This window comes from Manis pentadactyla, chromosome 11 (genome assembly GCF_030020395.1).
Source record: "Manis pentadactyla isolate mManPen7 chromosome 11, mManPen7.hap1, whole genome shotgun sequence".
Taxonomy (NCBI): Eukaryota; Metazoa; Chordata; class Mammalia; order Pholidota; family Manidae; genus Manis; species Manis pentadactyla.
In genome coordinates this window covers 120,480,501-120,505,167 of record NC_080029.1, presented here as the reverse complement: position 1 = coordinate 120,505,167, position 24,667 = coordinate 120,480,501, and the positions used below count along the sequence as shown (strand labels likewise).

The 24,667-nt window shown below is 36.0% G+C and overlaps 1 protein-coding gene across 11 annotated transcripts in view; it reads right to left on the bottom strand.

Moving 5' to 3' along the window:
* The window catches only part of NEO1 (neogenin 1), a 242,085-nt gene that overhangs the window by 143,595 nt on the left and 73,823 nt on the right, over nucleotides 1–24,667 (bottom strand). For all 11 annotated transcript variants that reach the window (XM_036907777.2, XM_036907783.2, XM_036907778.2 and 8 more), the window contains exons 4-6: nucleotides 19,167–19,442; nucleotides 16,208–16,361; nucleotides 12,648–12,784 (exon numbers count right to left, since the gene is read on the bottom strand). In XM_036907777.2, the coding sequence (XP_036763672.1) occupies nucleotides 12,648–12,784; nucleotides 16,208–16,361; nucleotides 19,167–19,442 (567 nt within the window). The remainder of the gene's footprint in view (nucleotides 1–12,647; nucleotides 12,785–16,207; nucleotides 16,362–19,166; nucleotides 19,443–24,667) is intronic.

Genomic DNA, 24,667 nt, shown 5'->3' with positions numbered 1-24,667 from the left:
ATATTTTTGTTGGACTCTAGTATTCTGATAATATGGATAAACCATAATTTCTTTAACCAATCACCTATTGTTGGCCATTTTGGTGGTTTATAATTTTTTCTACTAAATATAGATCACTCCAATAAATACATATCATTGCAACTCCTATGCATAAATCATTGCACACATCCTGGGTTATTTCATTAAAACAAACTATGTAAGTGCAATTGCTGGTCAAAAGATGTGCAAGTTTTAAGGCTTCTGACTATATTACCAAAATGTCCTCCAAAAAGGTTAACATCAATTTGTACTACTACCAGCAAAGTATGAGAATCCTCATTTTACTGTAATTTTGCCAAGAGTAGGTTATTATTTTAAACTTAACCTATAGGCCAAAAAAGGGCTACTTCAATCAGCATTTCTTCTACTGCTAGTGAGGCTCAACTTTTCCAGGTCAATTGTTCATTTTCATCTCATTTTTGTAAACAGACTATTTTATCTTTCCCCTTTTTTCAACTGAGTCATTTATTTGGTTCTTGTTAATTTATTTAAGTGCCACTTACACAATGCACTGAAAATATTTTTCCAAGTGTTTAATTAAAGAATTTCAACCACCTTTATGACTCTAAGGTCTGAAGAATGGATCTTAAGAGGAACCATGTTAGAAAAAGAGACCAGTAAGGAGACTACTGCAATCGTCTAGGAAAGAGATCAACTGAATTTAAAAAGTAAAAGCAAGGAGAAAGTGAATCTAATAAACTGGATGTGGAAGAAATATAAATGACTGAAATGATCAAAAATGACGCCCATGTTTCTAGCTAAGTGAATATGTAGGTGGTAGAACGACGGGGATACAGAAAGTCAGAGAAGAAAGACTCTGAGGGAAGAGCGTTTCGTTCAGTTCTGGGCCGGTGACATTTGGGGCCCCTGTGGGGATGTCTGAAGCTGCTCGTCACTGCTCCCCCATTGCGCCTCTCAGTTAACAATGAAAAAGTTGACTTCACATGAAGGGTTTGGCTGTTTTGTACATATGCCATAAGGAGTTTGCTTTTTTATCCTAAAGCCAAGAGAAATGGAGTTTAATAAATAACAGCGGAATATTGTAACTCATCATAAAGTAAAGGGAAATAAAATTATGACGATGACTGGCAATAAAAGGGAGATCTTAATGTGGACAGATATCAGACAGAGTAGAAGCAGGATGACATTAGTTTGTGTCATCAGAGAAAGATGATGGAATTTAAAACTTCAGTGCTAGATTTGTTAAGAGTGTTAACAAAGACAAGGAGGTGGCCAATTTAGAATTTATCAATTTGTCCCACAGAAATACAAATGGAAATATTTCTTTTTTGGGGGGAAGGGGAGATGTGTATCACAGACTGTTATGAGTGTTTTAAGAGAAAAGGAAAAATTTGTTTAAAAAAAAACTCATGACCAATTTTAAGTGTTATTGACAATGTGAGATGACAGGAAATACACAATGGGATAATTCACGTCACAGCATGTGTAGAAATCCCAGGAGTTAATGACAAAACAATAAATTTGAAATATTTAACAGATGAGGAATGAACTTAGAACCTTTCCTGCATTAACACTCACTATGGCATTTCCTGTAACTATGACTCCTTAAAAAAATAACAGAAGTCAGACAGGTATAACTACATATATAAAAATAGTTATATAAATAAATATTTTATATGTGTGTGTATATATATACATATATATGTGTATGTATAAATAATCTCCAATCATTCCCCATAAACTGTTTTCCTCATCAGAAAAAGAAACATACTTTTGGTTATGGCATAAGTTTCAAAATAAAATTTTCCATTTTTTTTGTACATAATGACTTGTTACCTGTAAACCATTTAAAAAGACCTCATGTGACACACATTAACAGTACATAAATTATTTTAACTACCACCCAGATTATGAAACAGAACAGAAACAGAATATGAGAAACCCCACTGTTGCAACATTCAGTCAGTACCCTGCCCATGTCCAAAAGTAATCATTATCCTGGTTCCTAACAACATAGATTAGTTTTGCCTATTTCTGAACTTTACAAAAATGGAATCATACAGTATGTATTCTATTGTGCCTGGCTTCTTTCTTTCAATGGTGTTTGTGAGATTTACCCACATTGTTTAATGTAGCAGTGGGCTGTCGATTTTTTTTGCTGATAATATGCTACTGAATGATCAGAACATGATTTATCCATTCTATTGCTGAATTTTTAAATTGATTTCAGTTTTGATTTACTGTGAATAAAGCTAGCAAGAACATTACTGTGTGCCTTTTGATACATACATTTATACATTTACAATGAGTATACTTGAGTATATTCCTAGGACTACAACCATTTCATCATATGTTTTTGCACAATTTTAGCAGATTCCTTCAGAGTGTGCTGAAGTAATTTTATCAATTTATAGTCCTAAGTTCAGTATATTAGAGTCTTTCATGTTCCTCATCCAACCAACACCTAGTATTGTAGTCTCTTTAACTGTAGTCACTCTGGTGGAGTACAGTGGTATCTCATAGTGGCTTTTACTTGAATTTCTCTGAAAACTAGTGACAATGACCCCATTTTCAAATGTTGAGTAGCTACCCGGAGATCAGTGAAGTAGTTCAAATTTTTCACCCATTTTCTACTGGTTTATCTTTCCTTGTTTACCTTATTGGTCTGCAGTACTTTATAGAGTCTACTTAGAGGTCGAAACTTTTTCTGAAAAGGACAGGATTTTAGGTTTTGTGAGCTATGTGGCCTTTACCACAACTACTCAACTCCTCTGTTGTAGCATGAAAGCAGCCACAAGTCAATACAAAATGAGTATGACCATCTGCCAATAAGACTTTATTTATGGACAATAAAATCTGAATTTCACAGTATTTTCACATATCACTAAATATTTTTCTTCCAATATTTTTCAATCATTTAAAACTATGTATTATTTTTGGTTCACAGGCTGGATAAAGGCAAGCAGTTGGGCAGCTCTGGTCCACAAGCTGCAGTTTGCTGACTCTGACTCTTGGTCTAAATGAAGACATTTGTCAGTTGTATATGTCTTGTCAGGAGTTTATCAATGTTATTCTTTACAAAGAAACAACTTGTGATTTTGCTGAAACTCTCTGCTTCAAATGTTTGTTTTCAATTTCATTAATTTTTACTATTATTATCTTCTTCCTTCTGTTTTCTTTGGGTTAAATTTGCTATTCTGTTTTATTTTTTTGCTTTTTGAGACAGATATTTAAATCACTGATTTTTCAGCCTTTCTTCCCTTCTAATATATGTACCTAAAGCTATAAATTTCCCCTAAGCATCCTGTAAGTTTTGGCAGGTTGTATCTCTATCAGTTGAAGCTATTTTCTAATTTTCATCATTTCTTTTCTGACTCATAATTTAACTCAATGTGATTCATTTAGTTTCCAAATACTGGGAGATCTTTACCTTTTCTTTAAATTACTTTTTTCATAATTAGTTCCACCCTTAATTCCACATTGATCAAATCTATAGAATTTCAATTCTCAAAACACATTAAGATTTGTTCTATGGGTCAGCATATGATATATTTCAGTAACTGTTTCATAGGCACTTAAAAAAATGGAGTTTACTCATTGTTTGGTGCAGTATCCTATACGTGTCAACTAGGTCAAGTTTGTTAACTGTGTTGTTCAGTTCTTCTGTTCTGTAACTGTTTGTAGTTTTTATTTTGTTTGTATTTGTTTGGGTCTGCATATCCTGTTACTGAAGTGTATTAAAATCTTTTACTATGACTGGGTTTCTCTTGTCTGCTTCTTGTGGCTCTATCAGTTTTGCTTCTCATATTTTGAAATTATGTTATGAGGCGCATACCATTTAGAATGGTTTTATTTTCCTGCTAGACTAACTCTTATTAATATGAAATGTCCTGTTTTATCTCTAGTAATGCATCTTGCCTTTGCCTGACATCTGTCTACATTAGCTTTATTTCCAGTTAGCCTTGGCATGGTTTGACTTTTTCCATCCTTTTGTTTTTTGAGTATTTATATATCTATATTTAAGATGTCTCTCATAGGAACAATACATACTGGGTTTCAAATTCTTTTTTTTAAAGTATAGTTGATATATAGTATTACATTGGTTTCAGGAGTACAACACAGTGATTCAAAAATTACCTATATCACAAAATGATCACAATTAGTTCCCAACTCTCACCAAAGATATTAAAATATTGACTATATTATCTATACTGCACATGTTTTCATCCCCATTACTTATATTTTATATTTGTTAACTCTTTATCCTCTTCATCAATTTTGCCCATTCCCCTTCCCCATCTTCCCCACGGCAACCACAAGTTTATTCTCAATGTTTATGAGTCTATTTCTGTTTTGTTTGTTCATGATTTATTTTTTAGATCCCACATGTAAGTGAAATCTTATTTGTCTCTGATTTATTTCACTTAGCATAATATCTTTTAGGTCCATTCATGTCACAAAAGGCAAGATTTCATTCTTTTTATGGCTGAGTAATATTCTGTTGTATATATGTACCACTTCTTATTCATTCATCCATCAAGGCATAGTTAGGTTGTTTCATACTTTGTCATTGTAAATAATACTGCAATAAATACAGAGGTGCATGTATCTTTTCAAATTAGTGTTTTTGTTTTCTTTGTTCAATTCCTGTAAGTGGAATTACTGGGTTATATATTTCTATTTTTAATATTTTGAGGAGGCTCATACTGTTTTTCACAGTGGCTGCATCAATTTACATTCCTACTAATAGTGCATGAGTGTTCCCTTTTCTCCACATCCTCATCAACACTTGTTATTTCTTGACAGTCACTGTCTTTTCATTAGTCTATTTGCAGTTACTTATATATTTGGGCTTAAATGTACCACTATTTGATTTGTTAATCCATTTTATTTTACTTTTCTTTTTTACCTTCTTTTGGAATACTTTTAATTTTTTTATCATTTTCCTGTATTATCTTTAGTTATAGATTCTTCTGCTATTCTTTCAAAGCATCCCACAGAGATTATAGGACACATCCTTGAGTTGTATTAATCTCTAATATGAAGTAGTACTTTCAGTACTTCTTGGATATTATAAGAACCTTAGAAGATTAACTCCATTGCCTTCCTCCTTACACGTTATTCTAATTATATTTTAAATCTATGTAATAGTATTATTTTCTATAGTCAATATTCACCAAATATTTAGCATTTGCTTTGCTCATTTTTCTTCATCACTGAGCTTCCATGAAAAATACCTTTTATTTGGCATGAAAAAAGCCACCAATGTTTTGCCTTATTTTTTCTTCATCTGAAATTTTGTTTAATCTTTTCCTGCTTTAGATGAGAAAGTTACTCTCCTACATTTTCTTCTATTAACTTTGGTTTTATCCTTAAGATTTCAGTCACTATTGAACCAAATAGAGGTCATCTGTATGGACACTGTTACATATAAATTCAGTATTTTTTTCTATTATAGTAGCCATTTTCCTCCAAACTACGGAGACTGACATGCTACCTACTGCACTAACAAGGCACCTTCCTCCAAACTATTTATGAAATAATTAGCCCGTTTCTCATTCTTCTATTTGATCTATTTCTCAGTTCTTGTTCTAAAACAATGCTTTTTTAAAAAAAACACTGTGACTTCTAATATGTTTGATTATCTGGTAGAGCAAATCCCCACTCTTCTTTATTTTCCATAGCTAATGCATCAGTTCACAGACCTTTATTGTTCCATATACATTTTAGAAGAAAAATCTCAAGTTCCTCAAAGAATCTATTAAGAATCTTGATTCATATATGCTAAATTTATACATTTGGGGGTTACTGACATTTTTAATATTATATCAACCACCCAAGAGCATGAAATACCTTACCGTTTAAGTTTCCTTCTATGTCCTCTATTAGTTTTAAATTTGTCCTGTCAAATGTCCTATGTAGTCTTCATTAGTTATTTCTAAATATTTCATAGTTTTTTCCTGTTGTGAATTTATCTATTTTAAAATTATTTTCTATTGATTATTGCTGGTGTACAGAAAGAAATGCTTCTGATTTTGATAATTTATCCTTTATGGCAAATCTGTCCAATGCTAGTTGTTTATTATATACTAATTTTCTGGTTCTGTTGGTTATTTCAGATAGACAATCAAATCATCTGTTGATAAAACAATTGTATCTCTTCTTCCAACTTCAACACTATTATTTCTTTTTCTTTTCTTACAGTACTGGCAGAACTATGTTAAATAGAGATAACTGGTGAACCTAAACTTTTCTCTCTCTTCATTCTATCATTTCCTGAAAGGAGTGTGGTTAAATGTCCATGATACTTATTGATTTATCTATTTCTCTTAGCTGTTTAGTTTTTGCTTGGTATCTTTTGAGGCTGCATTGTTAGGAGCATATATATTTATGTTGACTGTATGTTTTATGTTGCATCTTTCCCCTATGAGTAAATATGTTTCTTCTATTTTTGCCTTTAGATGGTTACCTCAATTTTCTTTTGTTTTGCCTAATGTACCTTTCCTATTCTTTTATTTTAAATCTATCTCATTCAACTTTATGTATATCTTTGCAAACCACGTATTGGGTTTTTTTTTTGTAATCCTATCTGCTGGTTTCTTTTAACCGATACTGGGAGTTATTTCTGCATCTTTTTTTAATTGAGGTATCATTGATATACAATCTTATGAAGGTTTCACATGAGCAACATGTGGTTACAATATTCACCCATATTATCCAGTCCCTGCCACACCCCACTGCAGTCACTGCCCATCAGTATAGTAATGATGTAGTCACTACTTGTCATCTCCATGCTGTACTGCCTTCCCTGTGAGCCACCTACCTTATGTGCACTCATCATAATGGCCCTTAATCCCCTTCTCCCTCCCTATTTCTGTGTCTTATTGATAGTTTATCTTTACAGTATACAATATTTAATTTTCCCCCTTCTGTGCTTTTAGTTGGATAAAGCTCTCTTCTACTGTTTAAAAGTTATATGTATATTCTATTTTGCTCTGTGGTGATTGCCCTTAAGTTTCAAACTTAGTATTTCTCTTATTAAGATATCTCTTTCTCCTAATAACACACATACTCCCACCTACCCCCACGGCTTAGGTATTATAAAAAATGTTAGTGCTGAGTTATCATTGATACACTTTTCCTTTTCTTTAGTCCTAGGCTTTTTTTTTTTTCAAAACAATAATGAACTTTTCCAAGTCACTACTGCTGCACAGCAAACTACCCCAAACTTAGTGTCATAAAACCACCACCATCTTCTTATGCTCACAGGGTCAGGAATTAGGACAGGCACAGCAGGGTGGTTTATCTCTGCTGTATAATGTCTATGAAGACTTGAATATCTACGGGTGACTAAGAAACCCGGATGCTGAATCAACTGGAGACTTCTTCATTCATACGTCCCTTGGTTAGAAGACCTAAAAGTTGGACTCGGCTGGAGCTGTCTACCCGAGCACCTACGATGCAGCCTGTCCTGGTGGCTTGGGCTTTATACAGCACGGCAACTGGGCTCTGAGAGGGAGAAGCCTCAGGAGCCACATGACATCACTTCTGTCATACTCTATTCAAATAGCTCCAAGCCCACTCGGCTTCAAGGGCGAGGGATATAAACCCCACTACTCATTAGGAAGACTGTCAAAGAATTTGGGGGCTATGTTTTAAAACTCTCATATTTCTTGAATTTCTCATATTTCCTGAATGTCTCTTCTTTTTTGAGTATTTATTCCAAATGTGTTTTCAGTGTGTATCTTTGCGTAGCAAAACTTCTGAGGTCTTGTACAATAAAAATTTTTATTATGTCTCACATTTTGGCTGTATATAAATTCTCTGTGGATTCAGTGTTCTTTTTCCTTTAACACTTTTAAAACATCACTTCGTTATCCTCTTGAAATAGAGTATCTTAAGATCAACACTGGGGCAATCTAATTCTTGTTCCTTTATAGATAATCTGCTCTTTGTCACTAGAAGCTTTTAGAATCTTTTCTTTGTCTTTGATATTATCTGTCACTGTAAATGGGTCTAATGGTGGCTTTTTCCTTCTCACCCATATTTAGCTATCTTTAAGCCCTTTTAGTCTAAGGCTTTCCATTAGTCTTTAATTCTGAGAAATTTATCTTAATTATTTCTTCAAATATTTCCTTTTCCTTTTTCATTCTCTCTCCTAGGATTCCTATTTATCTTGATAGAAGCCCTTCTACATCTAAGTCTCATACTTCTTGGCTTTTATTCTATGTTCTCTCTCTCCATCATTTAACGCTACATTCTCAGGGGCTGGACATTGTCATCTTCCAACTCATGAGTCTGCTCATGAACCACACACCTTCAGCTATCATCTAGTCTACTGTATTCTTTATTTTTACATTTTTCACACCTAACACTTCTACTTGATTCTATGTTTTTACGTTTCCTTGTTCTTGCATTATACTGCTAGTATCTTCCTGATCTTAAACATATTTGTCATGCTTATTTTTAATTACTGGTCAATCTTTTCTAATAATTATCCATCAGATGGTAGATGTTATTCACCTAGCTTCCTTTTTTGAGAGTAATTGTACTAGTCATGTGACTATTTTGGTTGCAAACTAGTGTTTTTATGGGGTCCCAGTCATTCTGTCCGGTAATAATATTTATGGTCACCAGGCTCACTGTGTTCAACCTGGGTAACTTAAGAGGGGAAGATGAGCCCCAGGAACATCAGCACTACTGTTGTTCACTCAGATTTGCTGGGAATTCCACAGGCAACTCCTCTGGCCAGAGTTTTACATTTAAACTCTTAAGCAGAAACCACACTGGGCACAGTCTTCCAGGTTGAAACCTGCCAACCTGGGGATTTGGAGTCGGTGGGGAGAAGAAACAGAAACGTGATCCCCTAAGGGCAGTCAGGCCATACCAGTTTATATTAATGCTATCAGAGCCCCAGGAGACCTTTTGAGTAGACATGGTAGCCTGTGCCATTGCTGCTCATTTTTACAATGAAGGGGAAGGGAAAGACAGTCTAAAGGCAACACGTGTCTAAATAATAATAGAACTCAGCCTTCTTCCCATCTATTTTCTCACTGCTACCTCTGGCAGTCCTTTGTTCCAGGTTACAGCCCCCACCCCCCACATCATACCCCACTCACCCCTCAACACACACAGGTTCAAGAGAGCCTCATCTCCCCACACTTCCCTCTCACTTCCTAGCTTCTTCAGAGTTTATTTTGGATGAAGGAGTGTGGGTAAAATTGTAGTATCTCGCCTGTCTTTAGTGCCTCAGGGGTGGAGAGAAGTTAATCTCCACATCAATGGGTAATTAACTGGGCAACCGAGGGCTTATCTGAACCTGAGAGGTTAAGGGGAGGGTTGATTTTGCTTCTGCTGGAGCGGGAAAGAGAAACGGCCCTGGACTGCAGTTTGAAAGCGATAAATGGGTTTTAAACTTTATTTCTCCCTCTGACTGATTTTGGTTTTAGAGGTATTTGCCTGGGGATTTTCTCTCCCCAGACTTACAGGAGTTAACATCTGGGACTATTGGAAATGGAAACTAGAAACTATTTTCTTCATCAAAGGTGTAGGATTTTTGCTCCATTTCAACTACTCCTAATCCAGTTTAGAAATGTGAAGCAAGCATAAGAATGAAAAGTTAATATTTATGAGAATATGTTACCACTAAAACACTAACCCTGGTTGAGAGAGTAGTGATAAGTACTATCTGCAATCTAGCTGGCAGAGTAAATGGTAAGTGCTTCCTGATTCTTTCATGGGTACTCAGAACATCTCTAGATTCACACTTTGAAAATACATTTTATTTATTTTTTCTAACTTTTCATCAACCACTGACCAATAATACACTCTGTGTAAACTTTTGGGTGAATTTTTTTTTTAAACCCTCCATAGTTCTGCTAACCAAGATTCCTGACCTCTGTCTTAAAGCACCACACAATTCCCCGGTCTTCTGCTGGGGATTAAATACCATAACAGGTACTCTCAAACATACATGTACATTTATTAGCCCCAAGCCAATCTGAAAATATGTCAGAAATAGAGAAGTTAGCAGATAGGATGCCTTTTCAATAGTAGACAAGAAACGACCGACCTCAAACGAGGTCAGGGAGGAAGAGAAAGAGTTGGTGTGCAGTTAAGAAGACTTGGTTATTAAATGAATTTCATTGCTCTCTATAAGGATATAAAAAAGCAATTCAACTTCAAATTTCATTGATGAATACAATATTTAGTAACAAGGAGGTATTGTTTTTCTTGCTTTATTCTGTACTAGTGAGATGCTATCAGTAATATTTTCAGTTCTGAGCATATCACATGCTCTGGAGGTCAAAGTCTTTTTAATTTTTGCAGATATGATGACAGAGGAAAACAGTATCTTTCATATTTGTATTTTTCTGACTACTAGGTGAGGTTGAATACCTTCTGAAGAAATACAAATCGCTAATAAACTGTGAATTGCCTGTTCATACTTTATCAATTTTCCTTAGAATGTTTCTTTAAAAATCTGTTTCTGAAAGCTCTGTATTTTGAAGGATTCTGACCCTTATACAGTTGTCTGTTACGAATGTTTTCTCCCAGCCTATCACTTGCATTTGGCCTTTGTTCACAGGGGTTTTTTACCTATACAACTTATAAAAAAAATAAGCATGTTGTCAAAATTTGTTAGTTTTTGCCTAACATGCTATTTTCTGTTTTTCCTAAGATAGTCTATTCCATCAGAAATAACACAAACACTATCCCATAAGTCCTTCACTTTTTCACATTTTGACCTTTGGTTTGAAGCAGAGATCCACCTTTACTTTCTTTCACTTGAAAGGCTATTAAATCAATACACTTCAGTTAATGAAACACTTTTCCCCTCTGAATCTAATGACCTCTTTGAAAATATTTTAAAGTTCCATAATTACTTGAACAGCTGGATTTTATTCTTTTCTATTGTCTATTCTTGGGCCAATACCATACAATGATTGGTGAAGGTTTGTAATAATTTTTAATATCTGGGTTTCCTCATTCTTGTCTCAATTTGTTAGAATGTATTCACTTAAAGAGGACTTTCTCCATATACAGATAATTAGAACTAGGTGCAAACTGTAAGATGTATGTGTTATCTTATAATTAAAATATGCAGTTAATTCAGTTAATAAGCAGAGCCTCAGTTAGATTCCATAAATGAATAAAAATAAAAGAATAGAAAATAAAAACATGGACAAATACAACTGACATGTATCATGGGCAACTATGCTTCTTATTTGAGGTTAATAACAAGGTACTTTACAGTGGAAGAAACTGAGGTACAGGTAGGAAACTAGAAGAGAGTATTAGGCCAAGAATCAAATGGAAAAAAACTAAAAGAGAAAACATCCATTAAGGGAAGCACAGAGACCAAGTAAGGTAAAGTTCACTAATATTGTATTTGTCCAATTTCAAATAGAGGTAAAGAAACTAGTCATAGCCTACCTTCCATCTAGCCAAGAACAATAGTTGGGCTCAACTGAGGTAACAGTTCTGCAAACTCTTAGGGCCTGCTCTTTTGATTTTCAGAATCCATCCACACATAGCAATGGAGGATATACACATTCTATTCCTTTGCCAGCACAGAACCCCAAACAGTCTGCTCCCCAATTCTTATCAAAAACACATTTGAGTCCTCTGGTGACTAATAAAGAAAGAATAGGGCTACTCTACTTCCCACTCTGAAACCCACAAATTTACCAGGAGAAACAAACTTCCATATAAAATATGAAACAACCCCAAACCACAGATCAGGAAGTACTCTATCAAATACAAAACAATTTGGGACAAGTAGATAATGAATATCATGAGTCAATATATAGCTCTACATAACCAAGTGGTGTTGGATTTTCCTGAAAATAAGAGACAGTGTCTTAAAGATTTTTATTTGAAACAAGATAAACGAGGGTACAGACAAGCATAGGAGAGCTAGCAAATATTCCTTTCAAGGTACATTTCCATTTGGAAGAAAGGTAAGAGAGATGGAAAGAAGAGACTATGAGTTCATTTTCTCTGACTTCTAATGAGAGAACCTGTAAGCAAGTAGAGCTGCTGTGATGATCAACATTTAGTTGGACAGAAAGGAATAAATCAACAAATCATCATACAGGTGACTGTGTTACATCAATAGCCACAGCGCACTCCTTCCTAGATGATCTAGTCACCTGAAAGGAGGGAACACCACTGCAAGATAAACAGTTCTGGGTCAGAGGACAGAGAAGTCTTTTGAGAAAGCATTCTGAGACTAGTGAATGGACCTTTCAGATGCCCCAGGTCACACCCTCCACCCCCACACTAGTACAACAAGCAATAACAACAATAACTAAATTTGAGCTCTTAAGGTATTCTAGTGACTATTCTGGGAGTTTTACAAGTATTAACTCTTCTAATCCTTAAAACAAAACAACCCCTATGAGGTAAAGTATTCTTACTGTCTACATTTTACAGGTGAGGAAAATGAGGCTCAGAGAAATCAAGTAAATTTGATATTATTATATATCTAGGAAATACAGGACCTAGAATTTGAACCCAAGCCATCTGCTTTAAAGCTCATTCTTCTAAATATGCAGTATTGCCTCTCCTACATTAATGTTAAATATGTAGCAAACCCACGAAGTACACAGCATTTTTTATTTGTACAGGAAATATTTATATACCTTGCACTGAAAGCTCTGCTGGGGCTTCAATTGTCTCATTTCCGTTGTCAGCTATACAAAGGTAGGTCCCAGCATCATCTTCAGTGACATCACTTATCTCCAGACTACCACCTGCCAGCAATACCAACTTTTCAGAGCTGCATAAAAAACATCGATACATTTCAAAACTAGGAAAATAAGACCTGAGAAACTCTCCACATAAAACAGAGAAAAACACTTAAATGGTATTACCTATATGGCTATAGGTAGACTGAGACTAACAAAATTATCATAATTTAGTCTACTTGCTCATATTTTCCGTGTATAAATATCACAAATACAATTAAAAATATTACACTGAACCATCTCTGACACTTCTAATTATTCCCAAATGGATACCACCTTTGTAACTAATTCCAATTCATCCCTGCCAGTATTGTTTTGTTTGCTTTGTTTTTGCAAACTAATGTAATGTTGAAGCCTGGAATCAATCTGAGAGTCACTCCACCACAGCTCTGCCACACTGAGGTGACTGAGAGAGTCAGCAGAACATCTGATCTGGAAACAGCACATCAGGGAGTCACAACGCCTTCGGGAAGTTTCCTGTGGTAGTTTGGCTAGGGAAGAGGAAAGGAGGAAAGGAAGGCAGGGGGAAGGGAAGGACAGGTGCCAGAGCACAGCACCTTGGGTATGGACGCTGGGCATGAATCAGCTGTCAGACTGTTATCAACTGGGAGGCTAGTCATTACTAACCCAACTCTACAGAGTGATTTAAGTCTATGTAAAGAGAAAGTAAAATGATCCTGTAACAGGAAGAAATCACAGACCCATACTCTGATCAAAATTTTATAAAGTGATACATTAATTAATCTGGAGAGTTTGGAGAGTTACAGTTTTATTTTTATTTTGAGATTCTATATCTAAACTGATTTTCATAGGCAGAGTTCTCTCTCAAAGCTTAATACTGTTACATTTCCTGTCTGTAACTATGCTCAACAAAAAATGTTTTGATTGTAATGTGGCTTTGCATATGTAATTCCTCATGGAAAAAAAAGTCAGAGGAAATAACTATTCAGTCTGTGCAACATTTATAATTCTCATCCTAAGTAAAGTGCCATTTTGGCTTAAACTTTAGGACACTGAATTAGGGTAACTGGTCTTCCTGAATTCTGTAAGCAAATTTCTGGACAAAGAAAGAGGAAAACTAGAATCAGGTTTGGTGGCTTCCTGAAGAAACACCATGCAAGTTCACGACTAAATTTTATCAAGTGTCCTTCCAATCTAAACATCTTAATTATGCTCTCAAATCCCAACTTCATGTGATGGAGCAGAGAGGTGAGACAACATATAAAGGAACAGAACAAGAATGACTGGGATAAACAGAGAAATAAGACAGGGTTTGGAGAGAATCTGAGGAATAAACACACGTCAAGGAAGACTCATAAGGTTAGGGCAGTAAGTGTGAAGGGGAAAGCAAAAGAAAATTTGCTTGTTTAATTTAGGTTTTTGGTGTGTTGCTATTTGAGTGAGAGACAGGTAAGCCTTTTTATAGGCAAAAGTGAAGGAACTAATAGAGAGGGGAAAATATGAAAAGATTCATGAAAGTGCTGGAGAAGAGATAAAAAGTAAGATTCAGGGCACAAAAGAACTTCTTATGAAACCTATTCCTTTAAAACAGCAGGAAAGAAAGAACAGGTAAAAACTAAGTCTTATATACTTTCCAGCACAAGATTTATTCTCATTTGATTTTTTCTTTAAACTTCTCATTTTGAGGTAACTATAGATTCACATGCAGTTTTAAGAAATAATACAGAGAGATCTCATGTGCCCTTTACCCAGTTTTTCTCAATGGTAACATCTTGTAAAACTTTAATGTGGCATCACAACCAGGATACTGACATTTCCATTTGCCCTTTTATAGCCACACCCTCTTCCCTCCAACTCCCACCTCCTCATTATTGAATAAACACATCGGAACCACAGAAATCCTTGCTTTTATTTCTTGTATAAGAAATCAAACTCTTCTATCATTATCTTCGGAATGTCCTTCTGTGATAATAAAATATAATGTTTTAAAATGTTTTAACCTACTTCAGCTTTCCTACTCCTGATAAAGATTTTGTTCTAACATGTAGCCAATTAAAATTTCTATTCTAAGGGCCTGAAATCTTCATCTCCTATTTTAAGGTCCCCTAGTGTTTCAGTTAGCGTAAGTTAAAAAAAATCCCTTGAAGTCTTATAAATTCTTTGCATATATTTAGTTGGGAAAAGGAATGGGAAGAAAGGAAGTAAAATAGGCAGAAGCAGCTGATGACTGGATGCATAGTGAGGATGGAAATCAGGTGCTACTGGAGACAATACCACCGGTTTTGCTAATGGAGCACGTGAGGAACAATCCGGTTGCATTCCGTCATCACCGCTGAGCACTGAACATTTCCATTACCTGACTAAGCTGACTGGACAGAAATCTCTTTCCAGCCTTGGTTACTGAACTACACAAATTAAGACTGCCTGCTTCCTTTGGATTACACAATTGGGAAACTCTAGCCGCCAGCCACATATGGCTACTGACACTGGAAACGTGACCAGAATGACCGAGAAATGTAATTTTTCATTTAATGTTTATTTAAATGTAAAAGCTGAAGAGCACTAGACACAAACTTTGTTTTGGTAGAACTACATTTCACTTTTACTGGTACATTGCATAAATTATTATTATTGTATTTAGTAGTACACTAAAACAATATATATGTACTTCTTACTTTTTTTAATGCAGTTACCAGAAAATGTTAAATTATGTTTGTGACTTGCATTGCATTTCTGCTGGACAGCACTGCTCTAGAACATGGTCCTCAACTGGAGACAATTTCATTCCCCAGTGGACATCGGGAAATATCTACAAACATTTTTGGTTGTTACAACTTCGGCTGTCACATCTAGTGGGCACCGGCACCCTACAACGCACAAGGTAGCTTTGATTTGAAAACAAAGCATACCGAACTCCCACTACCACCTCAGCTTTCTTATTAGAATACAACTGAGAAAAGTACCCATTACACAAGGAAGTGTGAAGAGGGGGCTGGGAATGACAGGGTGGGCACTGTTATCTGAAAAGGCTCTGTGGAAGAGGAAGAATCTGTGACCACAGAAGGCAGCTGGTATGATTTTAAAAGGCAAATACAGAAGGATGAGGAATACATTCTCTTTTAATGGTTTTCCTTTTAAAGGAAAAAATCACTATCAACAAAATACATGTAAGAGTGAGTAAGAAGTCTTAGGCAGGTCAGCACTGGAAACTCTTGCAGCAGTTTAAGGGAAGGAGGTGCTGAGACCTTAAGCTAAAGATACTGCAATTCAGAAAGAACAAATGGAAAAATTCTCTCTTAATATTTTGAGAGTATTTTTTCTTTAAATATCATTACGTACAACATATAAACATATTTCAAGGATGATAAATGAACATTATCATGTGTTTAAATAAGGTACATAATCTTTTTTTATTATTAAACAATAGTCCCAAAATAAGATTAGAGCAAGTCTCAAGCTAAGGCTCAAAAAGGCTTTGAGGCTGACGGCATTACCTTCCTGTGTCAAGTGCCTCCTCATTTTTCACCCATCTCACAGCTGGAGTAGGAATTCCTGCAGCAACACAGGGCAACACTGCATTCTGGCCAGTGACTCTGATGAGGGAAGAGGGCTGTTTCAAAAATACCAAGTTTGATGTAACTTCAGGGTCTAAAAAAAAATTGTAAATAAAAGACAACAATTAAGAAAGCACTTGGCTATTTTAATGACAAGGAATGACAAATTCCTATTCCAAATGTATTGTGTGGTTTTATTTAACAAAAAAATTTAAGCAAAAGTGACACAAGAAAGTTCCACTTAAGTTGGCAAATATTTGTTAAGTAACTTCTATGTGCAAAGCATTCAAGGCTCTCTGAAGGCCTTAAGTAGCAGTAGTAGCGCCTTCCAGGTGCTTACTCATCAGCTGAGGGATATTTAACCCAAATCTCCTTTGCTTTAAAAGACAGAATCAACTAAACACCTCACGAGTGGTACAAATAGGGGAAAAGCCAAGCAATTTCAGAGCCCTGAGCAGCATCCTCCCCCATGTACAGGGATATAGTAAGAGGTTTCCTTTACTTCACTATATGTGTATGTGATTTCTGAAAATTTTTGAGTTTTATCTCTTTAACTTGTTCACATTGCCTGTCAATCCTTTGATTTCATAATGGTGCAACTACTGGCTTCACTCTAACTGGAGTGGCTTCACTTTATATAGTTGCCCTTTTATGAACATAGGAAAAGATCACACTCTTATGAGTAGAATACGCAGTTGTCTTCTTGTTGGGATGATGTTTCTAGCATTAGGTTTTGAGAAAAAAGACAATTCTCAGGCAAAGAGATGTGACTCCTGTCCCCATATTCTTAGGAAAAGGTGTTTTACAGTCATGGCAACCACCACCACAGCTGACTTTAAACTTGTGTAACCGATTAACGTTCTGTAGCCACAGTAACAAGTAAACATTGTCTAACAGACCAGTGACAACACACTTCAGTGAGCATACCTTTGAAAGCCAACCAATGAGTGAAAGCTTCGCACTTTAAAAGTCAGCCACTGGCTGGTAGGATCGCTTGTTTCTAAGGCTGAAATTACCCTACTCTCACCTTACCTACCCTTGCCTCTTAACCAACATGCCAGAAACAATGTCTTTCCAAAAATCCTACATATCAGCAGCCTGGACTGTTTAAGAAGACTATGTTTAACAACCAGAGCATTCCCTTACTTAAGTAAACAACACATTCAGCATTTTGTTTCTGTTTCAGATATCGACTAGTGGCTCATCCTTTTGACACTGAGAATTTGTTTTCTTGCATCTGATTTTAAGGATTTGCTTGAATGCCATCCCAGGTATAGAGAAGAAATATGACCTCTGCAACATGAAAGCAAATCACAAAGTAGTCTGGAAGACACTGCTATATGGCAAGATTTCTTTTTTCTTCATTGAATTACTTAGATTTGATCAAATTTTGATAGAAACAAATTTGAACAAATATTTATTGGCTTCTATGGTGCAGTTACTCTTCTTGGCAGCAGACAAAATTCCCTGCCCTCACTGAGCTTACATACTAATGGGGAAGAGAGACAACAAATAAAAGACATGGTATGTCAGATGCTGATGTTCTCAAGTAAAATTAAGGGGTGAGGAGAAGGCATAGGTGTGGACAGGGAACATTGTTGTTGTAAACAGTGGTCAAAATAGACTTTGCTGGTTAAGTGATATATGAGCAGAGAGGTAAGACAGTGAGTTGGCATATGTCTGAGGGAAGAGGATTCCAGGCAGAGAAAATAGCATACAGAAATAGCCCTAAAGCAAGAGCATGTTTGGAGCATTCTAGAAACAATGTGGCCACAATCACAGAGTGAGAGAAGAAGAATACAAGATGGGAGAAAAGAGATGAGGAAGGGAGGTGGCATAAGATTATATAAAGCCTTACAGGCCAAGTCTTTGAATATTTACTCTGAAATGGGAAACCTTTAGGAGGTTTTGAACAAAGTTGTCACATGATCTCATATACATTTTAAAAGATAACTGTGGCTGCTGAGCTGAGAATACACTGGGATAGGAATGACAAGGACAAGGATAATGATGACAAAGAAGGAAACTACATTTAAAAAAATCAGTTCAAAGTGCATCAGGATCACCCTCAAAAGTTGCTACTCCTAACATTGGTCTCACTTTGCAAGCCAAGCCATAGGCTTAAAATTAGCTCATGAAGTAATCATATATAGAAAGTCTGCCCAAACAATGTAGGAATGATCCAACTATACTCATAAATTCATATTTGAAACAAGAAAGCTGGAAAGAAGCAGGCATCTAGTAATGGGAATAGAAACGGAAAAATCATGAACATGAAGAGGCTAAAGGAACTACAACAAGCTATAAGCGAGAGGAAGTTAGGAGTGAGCAGCAGTTACACAGTTGGGTAAAAATAGAACAGATTATGAGGAAAGCTAGTCGGGGCAGAAAGAGTGAGAATCTGCAGAGAGGGAAAGATGAAGAGAGGACCTGAGTTTACTTTAAAATGCAGGAGTCTTAGAAAGATCCAGGAACTCTTGCTTACCAGTCCCTCTAGAGCGGCTGTATTACAGACAGCACTCTGCTCAAACCTTTTACAAACTAACCCAAGACTCTGATTTTTTAAGTAAAAAGACCTAACTATAGAAATTATACTGTTATAGGAGGTAGCAGAAGATAGATAAAAAGACAAAAGGCACTGAACTAGTGTTTCTTTCACCAGTAAGAATGCCACAGATATTAAATATGCTTTATTGCTTGATAAATTTATACTAAGGCATTCACTAAAGAGTGGGTCTTTCTGGCATGTTGTCTTTTCTGCCCCCTGTAAGAAACTGAGAATCCTTATGCTGAAATTAGTATGTCACACCACATATTTAAGAGTCTTTATTTTTAAAAAAATCTTAACCCAAACAATTTTTTACCTACTAATAAACATGAAACCATCAGTTTTTATTACCTGGAAGAACTTTTAATTCAGCTTCATCACTATACTTTGGTGGCCCACCACTTTCAACTATGCAGCGATAAAGTCCTCCATCTCCTTCAGTCGCATTGCTGATAACTAGTGTGCCACTTGGAAGTGTGATGACTCTATCATCCAGAAGAAGAGGTTGTCTGTTCTGTTCCCACCTCACAAATGGAACCAAATCTACGTTAACTTCACAGTTCAAAATTGCACTGTTCCCAGCATAAACTGAAGAAGGTTCTGGTTGGCTGGAAAATCTTGGAAGACCTGGACAATAAAGGAAAAGAAGAAATAAAATACAGTGAAATATGATTTTTAAATGTAGTCATGAGGACCAGGAGCAAATCAGCCCATAAGGCCATAAGTATGGTGGAACCAGGGTCAAACAGAAGGTGCATGGGTCAGGAAATCAGCTATATACAGGGATACACATCAAATAAGTAAATGGGGTTAGATTCCTCACAGTTGGAGATGCAGTGTACATATATGTAAAAACAGAAGGGTATAATAAATCCCATGATACTGGAGTAGAATAGAGGTATCAGTGTAAATTTTATAATTTTATATAATTACAGACATACAAATATAGATACAGATGGAAATGTATACATGGGTATATACATTTCATATATAGTCATTATATATGTTACATATATATATATGCATATAGATACACACATACACATACATTTATATTACATGTGTGTATGTATATATCTTAGCTCTGTCCAGTGAGAGTCCAGAATCAGTGTCACTCCAGTATATATGGTGACCCAATTTGATTTCTAAAATCATTGTCCGCTATAGGGAACCAATGCCCCTTGGAAGAATGGCTCATTCTCGGACTGGAGTAGGGAAAACACAAGATAAGCCTAGAAAGTCTTACAACAGAAAATAAAAGTAAGTATACAAACAACAGTGAGGACATATCAAAAGAACACACAAGCCAGACAGAAGGCAATTTCCTTTGGCTAAACCTGGGACAATGATAATGCAGAAAGAATCACGAATGGATGCTAAACTAGTAGAGGTTAGATAAGGTATAGGATATTTACAGAGTATCAAATTATCTCTTCTCAAAATACTTATTACTAACTTTAAAAAGTACAAAATACTTAACTTTACAGTGGAGAAACACAGCATGACCATCTTAACCACATAATAAAAGATAACATCACCAGTAATGGAAAAAAAACATCACATGCTTCCTGATATGAAGCACTAAGAAAACCACAGCATCACTTCTGTGATATTCCTTCCTAAAAATGCAAAAACTGAATCTCTTTATAGGGGAAAATCAAAAAACCCAAAATGAGATAATGATAAACTGAAAAATGGTCTAAGATCAAAACAGCTAAAAGAGATGCAACTGCTGTCACCATGGACCAGAAAGGAAGGAAGGTGGACAGGCAAAATTTTGGCTTTTGTTTTTTTGTTATTAAGAACATTATTGAGTTAACCAGTGAAAACTGAATGGTATCTACAGACTGAATGGTAGAGTTATATTAAGGTTAATTTCCTGCAATTACTTAGGAGATGGTCCTTGTTTTAGGAAATATACACTGAAGTATTTAGGTCGGGGTAATGTCAGCACCTTACTCTTACTGGTTCAGAAAACAGATTTATTTGGGTCTGTGTATTTTGTCGGAGAGGGTAAGGCAGATGTGGTGAAATGTTAACAACTGGGTAATCTGAGTGAAGAGTATATGGGATTTCTCAGTCCCGTTGTGAAAAAAAATTCCCTAAGTTTGAAATTATTTCAAAATATTAACAAATACTGTAGTCATAAACACTTTACAGATACCACAGAATGTAGTGGTTAAGAGCATGATTTCTGGAGTCACATAATCTGAATATGAATCCCAACTCCACCACCTCATGGCTGTGTGACATTGACAAGTTATTTAATCTTTAAGCCTCAGACTCTCCATCAGTAAAATGAGAATAGCGTCCCTCATAGAATTATTAAGAAGGTTATATATTTAACATAAATAAGTCATGTATAGCATATTGCCTGGCACATAAATGTTCAACAAATACTGGCTACTATTAATATTAATAATATCCAAAAAGTGATTCTGACATGCTCAGAACACAACAAAATATTTCTTTAAAGACTACCAAACATGTTAAATTATGAGAAACATTTCAGGTTTTCTACTTTTAGGGCAGGTGAATTAGTCCATCTGTAAATGACACACAGGTTGTCTAGCCTTGCTATAAATTTTTCTTATTTTTTACTTCAAGGGGATTTTTGAAGGAAAGAAATAAAGATAAAATTAACCAAAATTATAAAATTATTTTCAGAAAGCAGAAAATTAGTAGAAGAAAGGAATTAACAAAGATAAACACAGAAACTAATAAAGTAGGAAAAAAAGCTATCTGAAATAAAACCAAGAGCTAGTTCTATTTTTGTTAAGTCAAAATATTCTCCCTCCTGAGGTCTCATGAAAATGAGTAATTTTTTAAAGTATAAATCCATAACAACATATGGAGAATTGGCAGACGAGAGATTTCAAAAAGTTTCTGAAGAAAGCAGATGGCAGAACTGATAATTGACATGAGGCGGAAAGTGCTGCTGCTTCCGGAGCTCACAAGTAGGCGGCCAGTTTGTCCTGCTGCCTCTGGAGAAGGGCAGGAGGAGAGTGAGAGTGGGAGTAACACGTGGGGGTGACAAGAGGGATTAACGATGTCTGCATTTAGACCTAGCAATTTCCCCACCTTTAGGCACAAAACACCCACAGCCAGAGTACTGCCCAGGCAGAAAAACAAAAATTTCTGCTGTGGAGAAATGAGACAGCCCAGAGAAAAGACCTCTCATATTTAATTCTGTGACCTACTTCGGTTCTTTCAAAAATTCCCCTTCTTGCTTGGCCAGAACCAGTTTCTATTGCTTGAACTCTTAACACTAGTCTTCTAAAATAAATTTCGCAGTATCTTTTTTGGAAAAAAATAAAGTTTTATTGAGATACAATTTACATACCATAAAGTTCACCATTTAAAAGTGCACAATTCAATGGTATTTAGCACATACAGAGAGTTGTGGAACCATCACTGTAATTTTATTTTTAAACATTTTCATCAATCTCCAAAGAAACCCTGTACACATTTGCAGTCATTCCCCGCTCCCCATACCCACCCACTCCTACCCCTCTATGCCATTACTCTTCCATCCCTTGTCCTAAAAAATCTACTTTTTGGCTCTCTGTATTTACCTATTCTGGACATTTCATATATGTGAAGTCATACAATATGTGGTCTTTTGTGACTGGCTTCTTTCACTTAGCATAATGTTTTTAAGGCTTATCCATATTGCAGTATATATGAGAACTTCATTCCTCTTTACTAACAAATAATATTCATGTATGAATATATCATTTTGATTATCCATTCATCCCTTGATAGGATGTAGGTTGCTTCCACGTTTTGACTGTTATGAATAATGCTGCTATGACCATTCATGTACAAATTGTTGTGTGGACATATCGATTTATTTCTCTTAGGTAGATACCTAGGAGTGGAATTCCTGGGTCAAATGGTAATTCTATGATTAACATTTTGAGGAACTGCCAACAGATCTCTGCTATTTTTTTTTATTAAGGTGTCATTGATACACAATCTTATGGAGGTTTCACAGGAGCAAACTGTGATTACTACATTCACCCATACTATCAAGTCACCCCACATACATCGTTGCAGTCACTGTCCATCAGCATAGTAAGATGCTACAGAGTTATTATCTGTCTTCTCCGTGTAGTATGGCCTTTCCTGTGACCTATTATTTGTGCTAATTATAATGCCCCTTAATACATTCTCCCTCCCAACCCCTTTCCTTTGGTAGCCACTAGCGCCTTCTGGGAGTCTGTGAGTCAGCTGCTGTTTTCTTCCTTCAGTTTTGTTTTGTTCTTATACTCCACAAATGAGTGAAACCATTTGGTATTTGTCTTTCTCTACCTGGCTTAGTTCACTGAGCATTAATACCCTCTAGTTTCATCCATATTGTTGCAAATGGTAGGATTTGTTTTCTTCTCATGGCTGAATAATATTCCATTGTGTACATGTACCACATCTTCTTTACCTGTTCATCTACTGATGGACACTTAGGTTGCTTCCATGTCTTGGCTATCGTAAATAGTGCTGAGATAAATATAGGGGTGAATGTGTCTTTTTGAATAAGGGACTTTGTTTTCTTAAGGTAAATTCATAGGAGTGGAATTCCTGGGCCTAATGGTATTTCTATTTTTAGTTTTTTGAGGAACCTCCATACTGCTTTTCACAATGACTGAACTAATAATTTACATTCCCAAAAACAGTGTAGGAGGGTGTCCCTTTTTCTGCATTCTCGCCAAAATTTGTTGTTCCTTGTCTTTGGGATGGGGACCATCCTAACGGGGGTGAGGTGATATCTCATTGTGGTTTTAATTTGGATTTCCCTGATGTTTAGCGATATAAAGAATATTTTCATGTGCCTGTTGGCCATCTGAATTTCTTCTTTGGAGAAGTGTCTGTTCAGATCCTCCGCCTATTTTGTAATCGGATTATTTGCTTTTTGCATGTTGAGGTGTGTAAGTTCTATACATATTTTGGATGTGAACCCCTCGTCACATATGTCATTTATGAATATATTCTCCCATACTGTAGGATGCCTTTTTGTTCTGCTGATGGTGTCCTTTGCTGAACAGAAGCTTTTTAGTTTGATGTAGTCCCATTTGTTCATTTTTGCTTTTGCTTCCCCGGCCTGAGGAGGTGTGTTCAGAAAAAAGTTGCTCATGTTTATATTCAAGAGATGTTTCCCTGTGTTTTCTTCTAAGAGCTTTATGGTTTCATGACTTACATTCAGGTCCTTTATCTATTTCGAGTTTATTTTTGTGTATGGAGTTAGACAGTAATCCAATCATCTCTTAGCTATTATTTCCTCCTGATATCCATTCCAAGAGTGGGTTGAACAACTCTCCTATAGAATCTTATCTGCACCCAAATAATTTACCTCATATTAAAAGTGCCTGTTTACTTAGATATTGGGTCAAAAAACTAAAGGATGTGAAACCCAGGAGGAAGGCTAGAAGAAACTTAGCAGAGGAAAAGAAAGAGATGAAAAGGTAGAGGATAGGATTAATGGGCAGTGGAGAAGCCAAGAGCAAAGGCCAGAGACAGAGAACATAAGGGAACTGAAAATATCCAGTACTGCCAGAGCTTAAAATGTGATGAGGGTAGTGATGGTGGGAGGGAGCAGGGACAGACAGGCAGGGTGGAGTGCAAGATGTGGAGTTGGAGAACCAGAGGTCACATCGTGAAAGGACTCAAGAGGCCTGTAAAAAGAGTTTGAACATTAACTTGTCACTGGAGAGCCACTGAAGGGTGAGAAAGAGTGCTCTGACCACTGGAATGGGGGAGGGAAGGAATGAAGCAGCACAGTTACAAGGCTGTGGTGAGGGATGACCACAGTAGCCTCAGAAGGACAATGTGGATCAAGTACAGAGAAATTAGGAAGT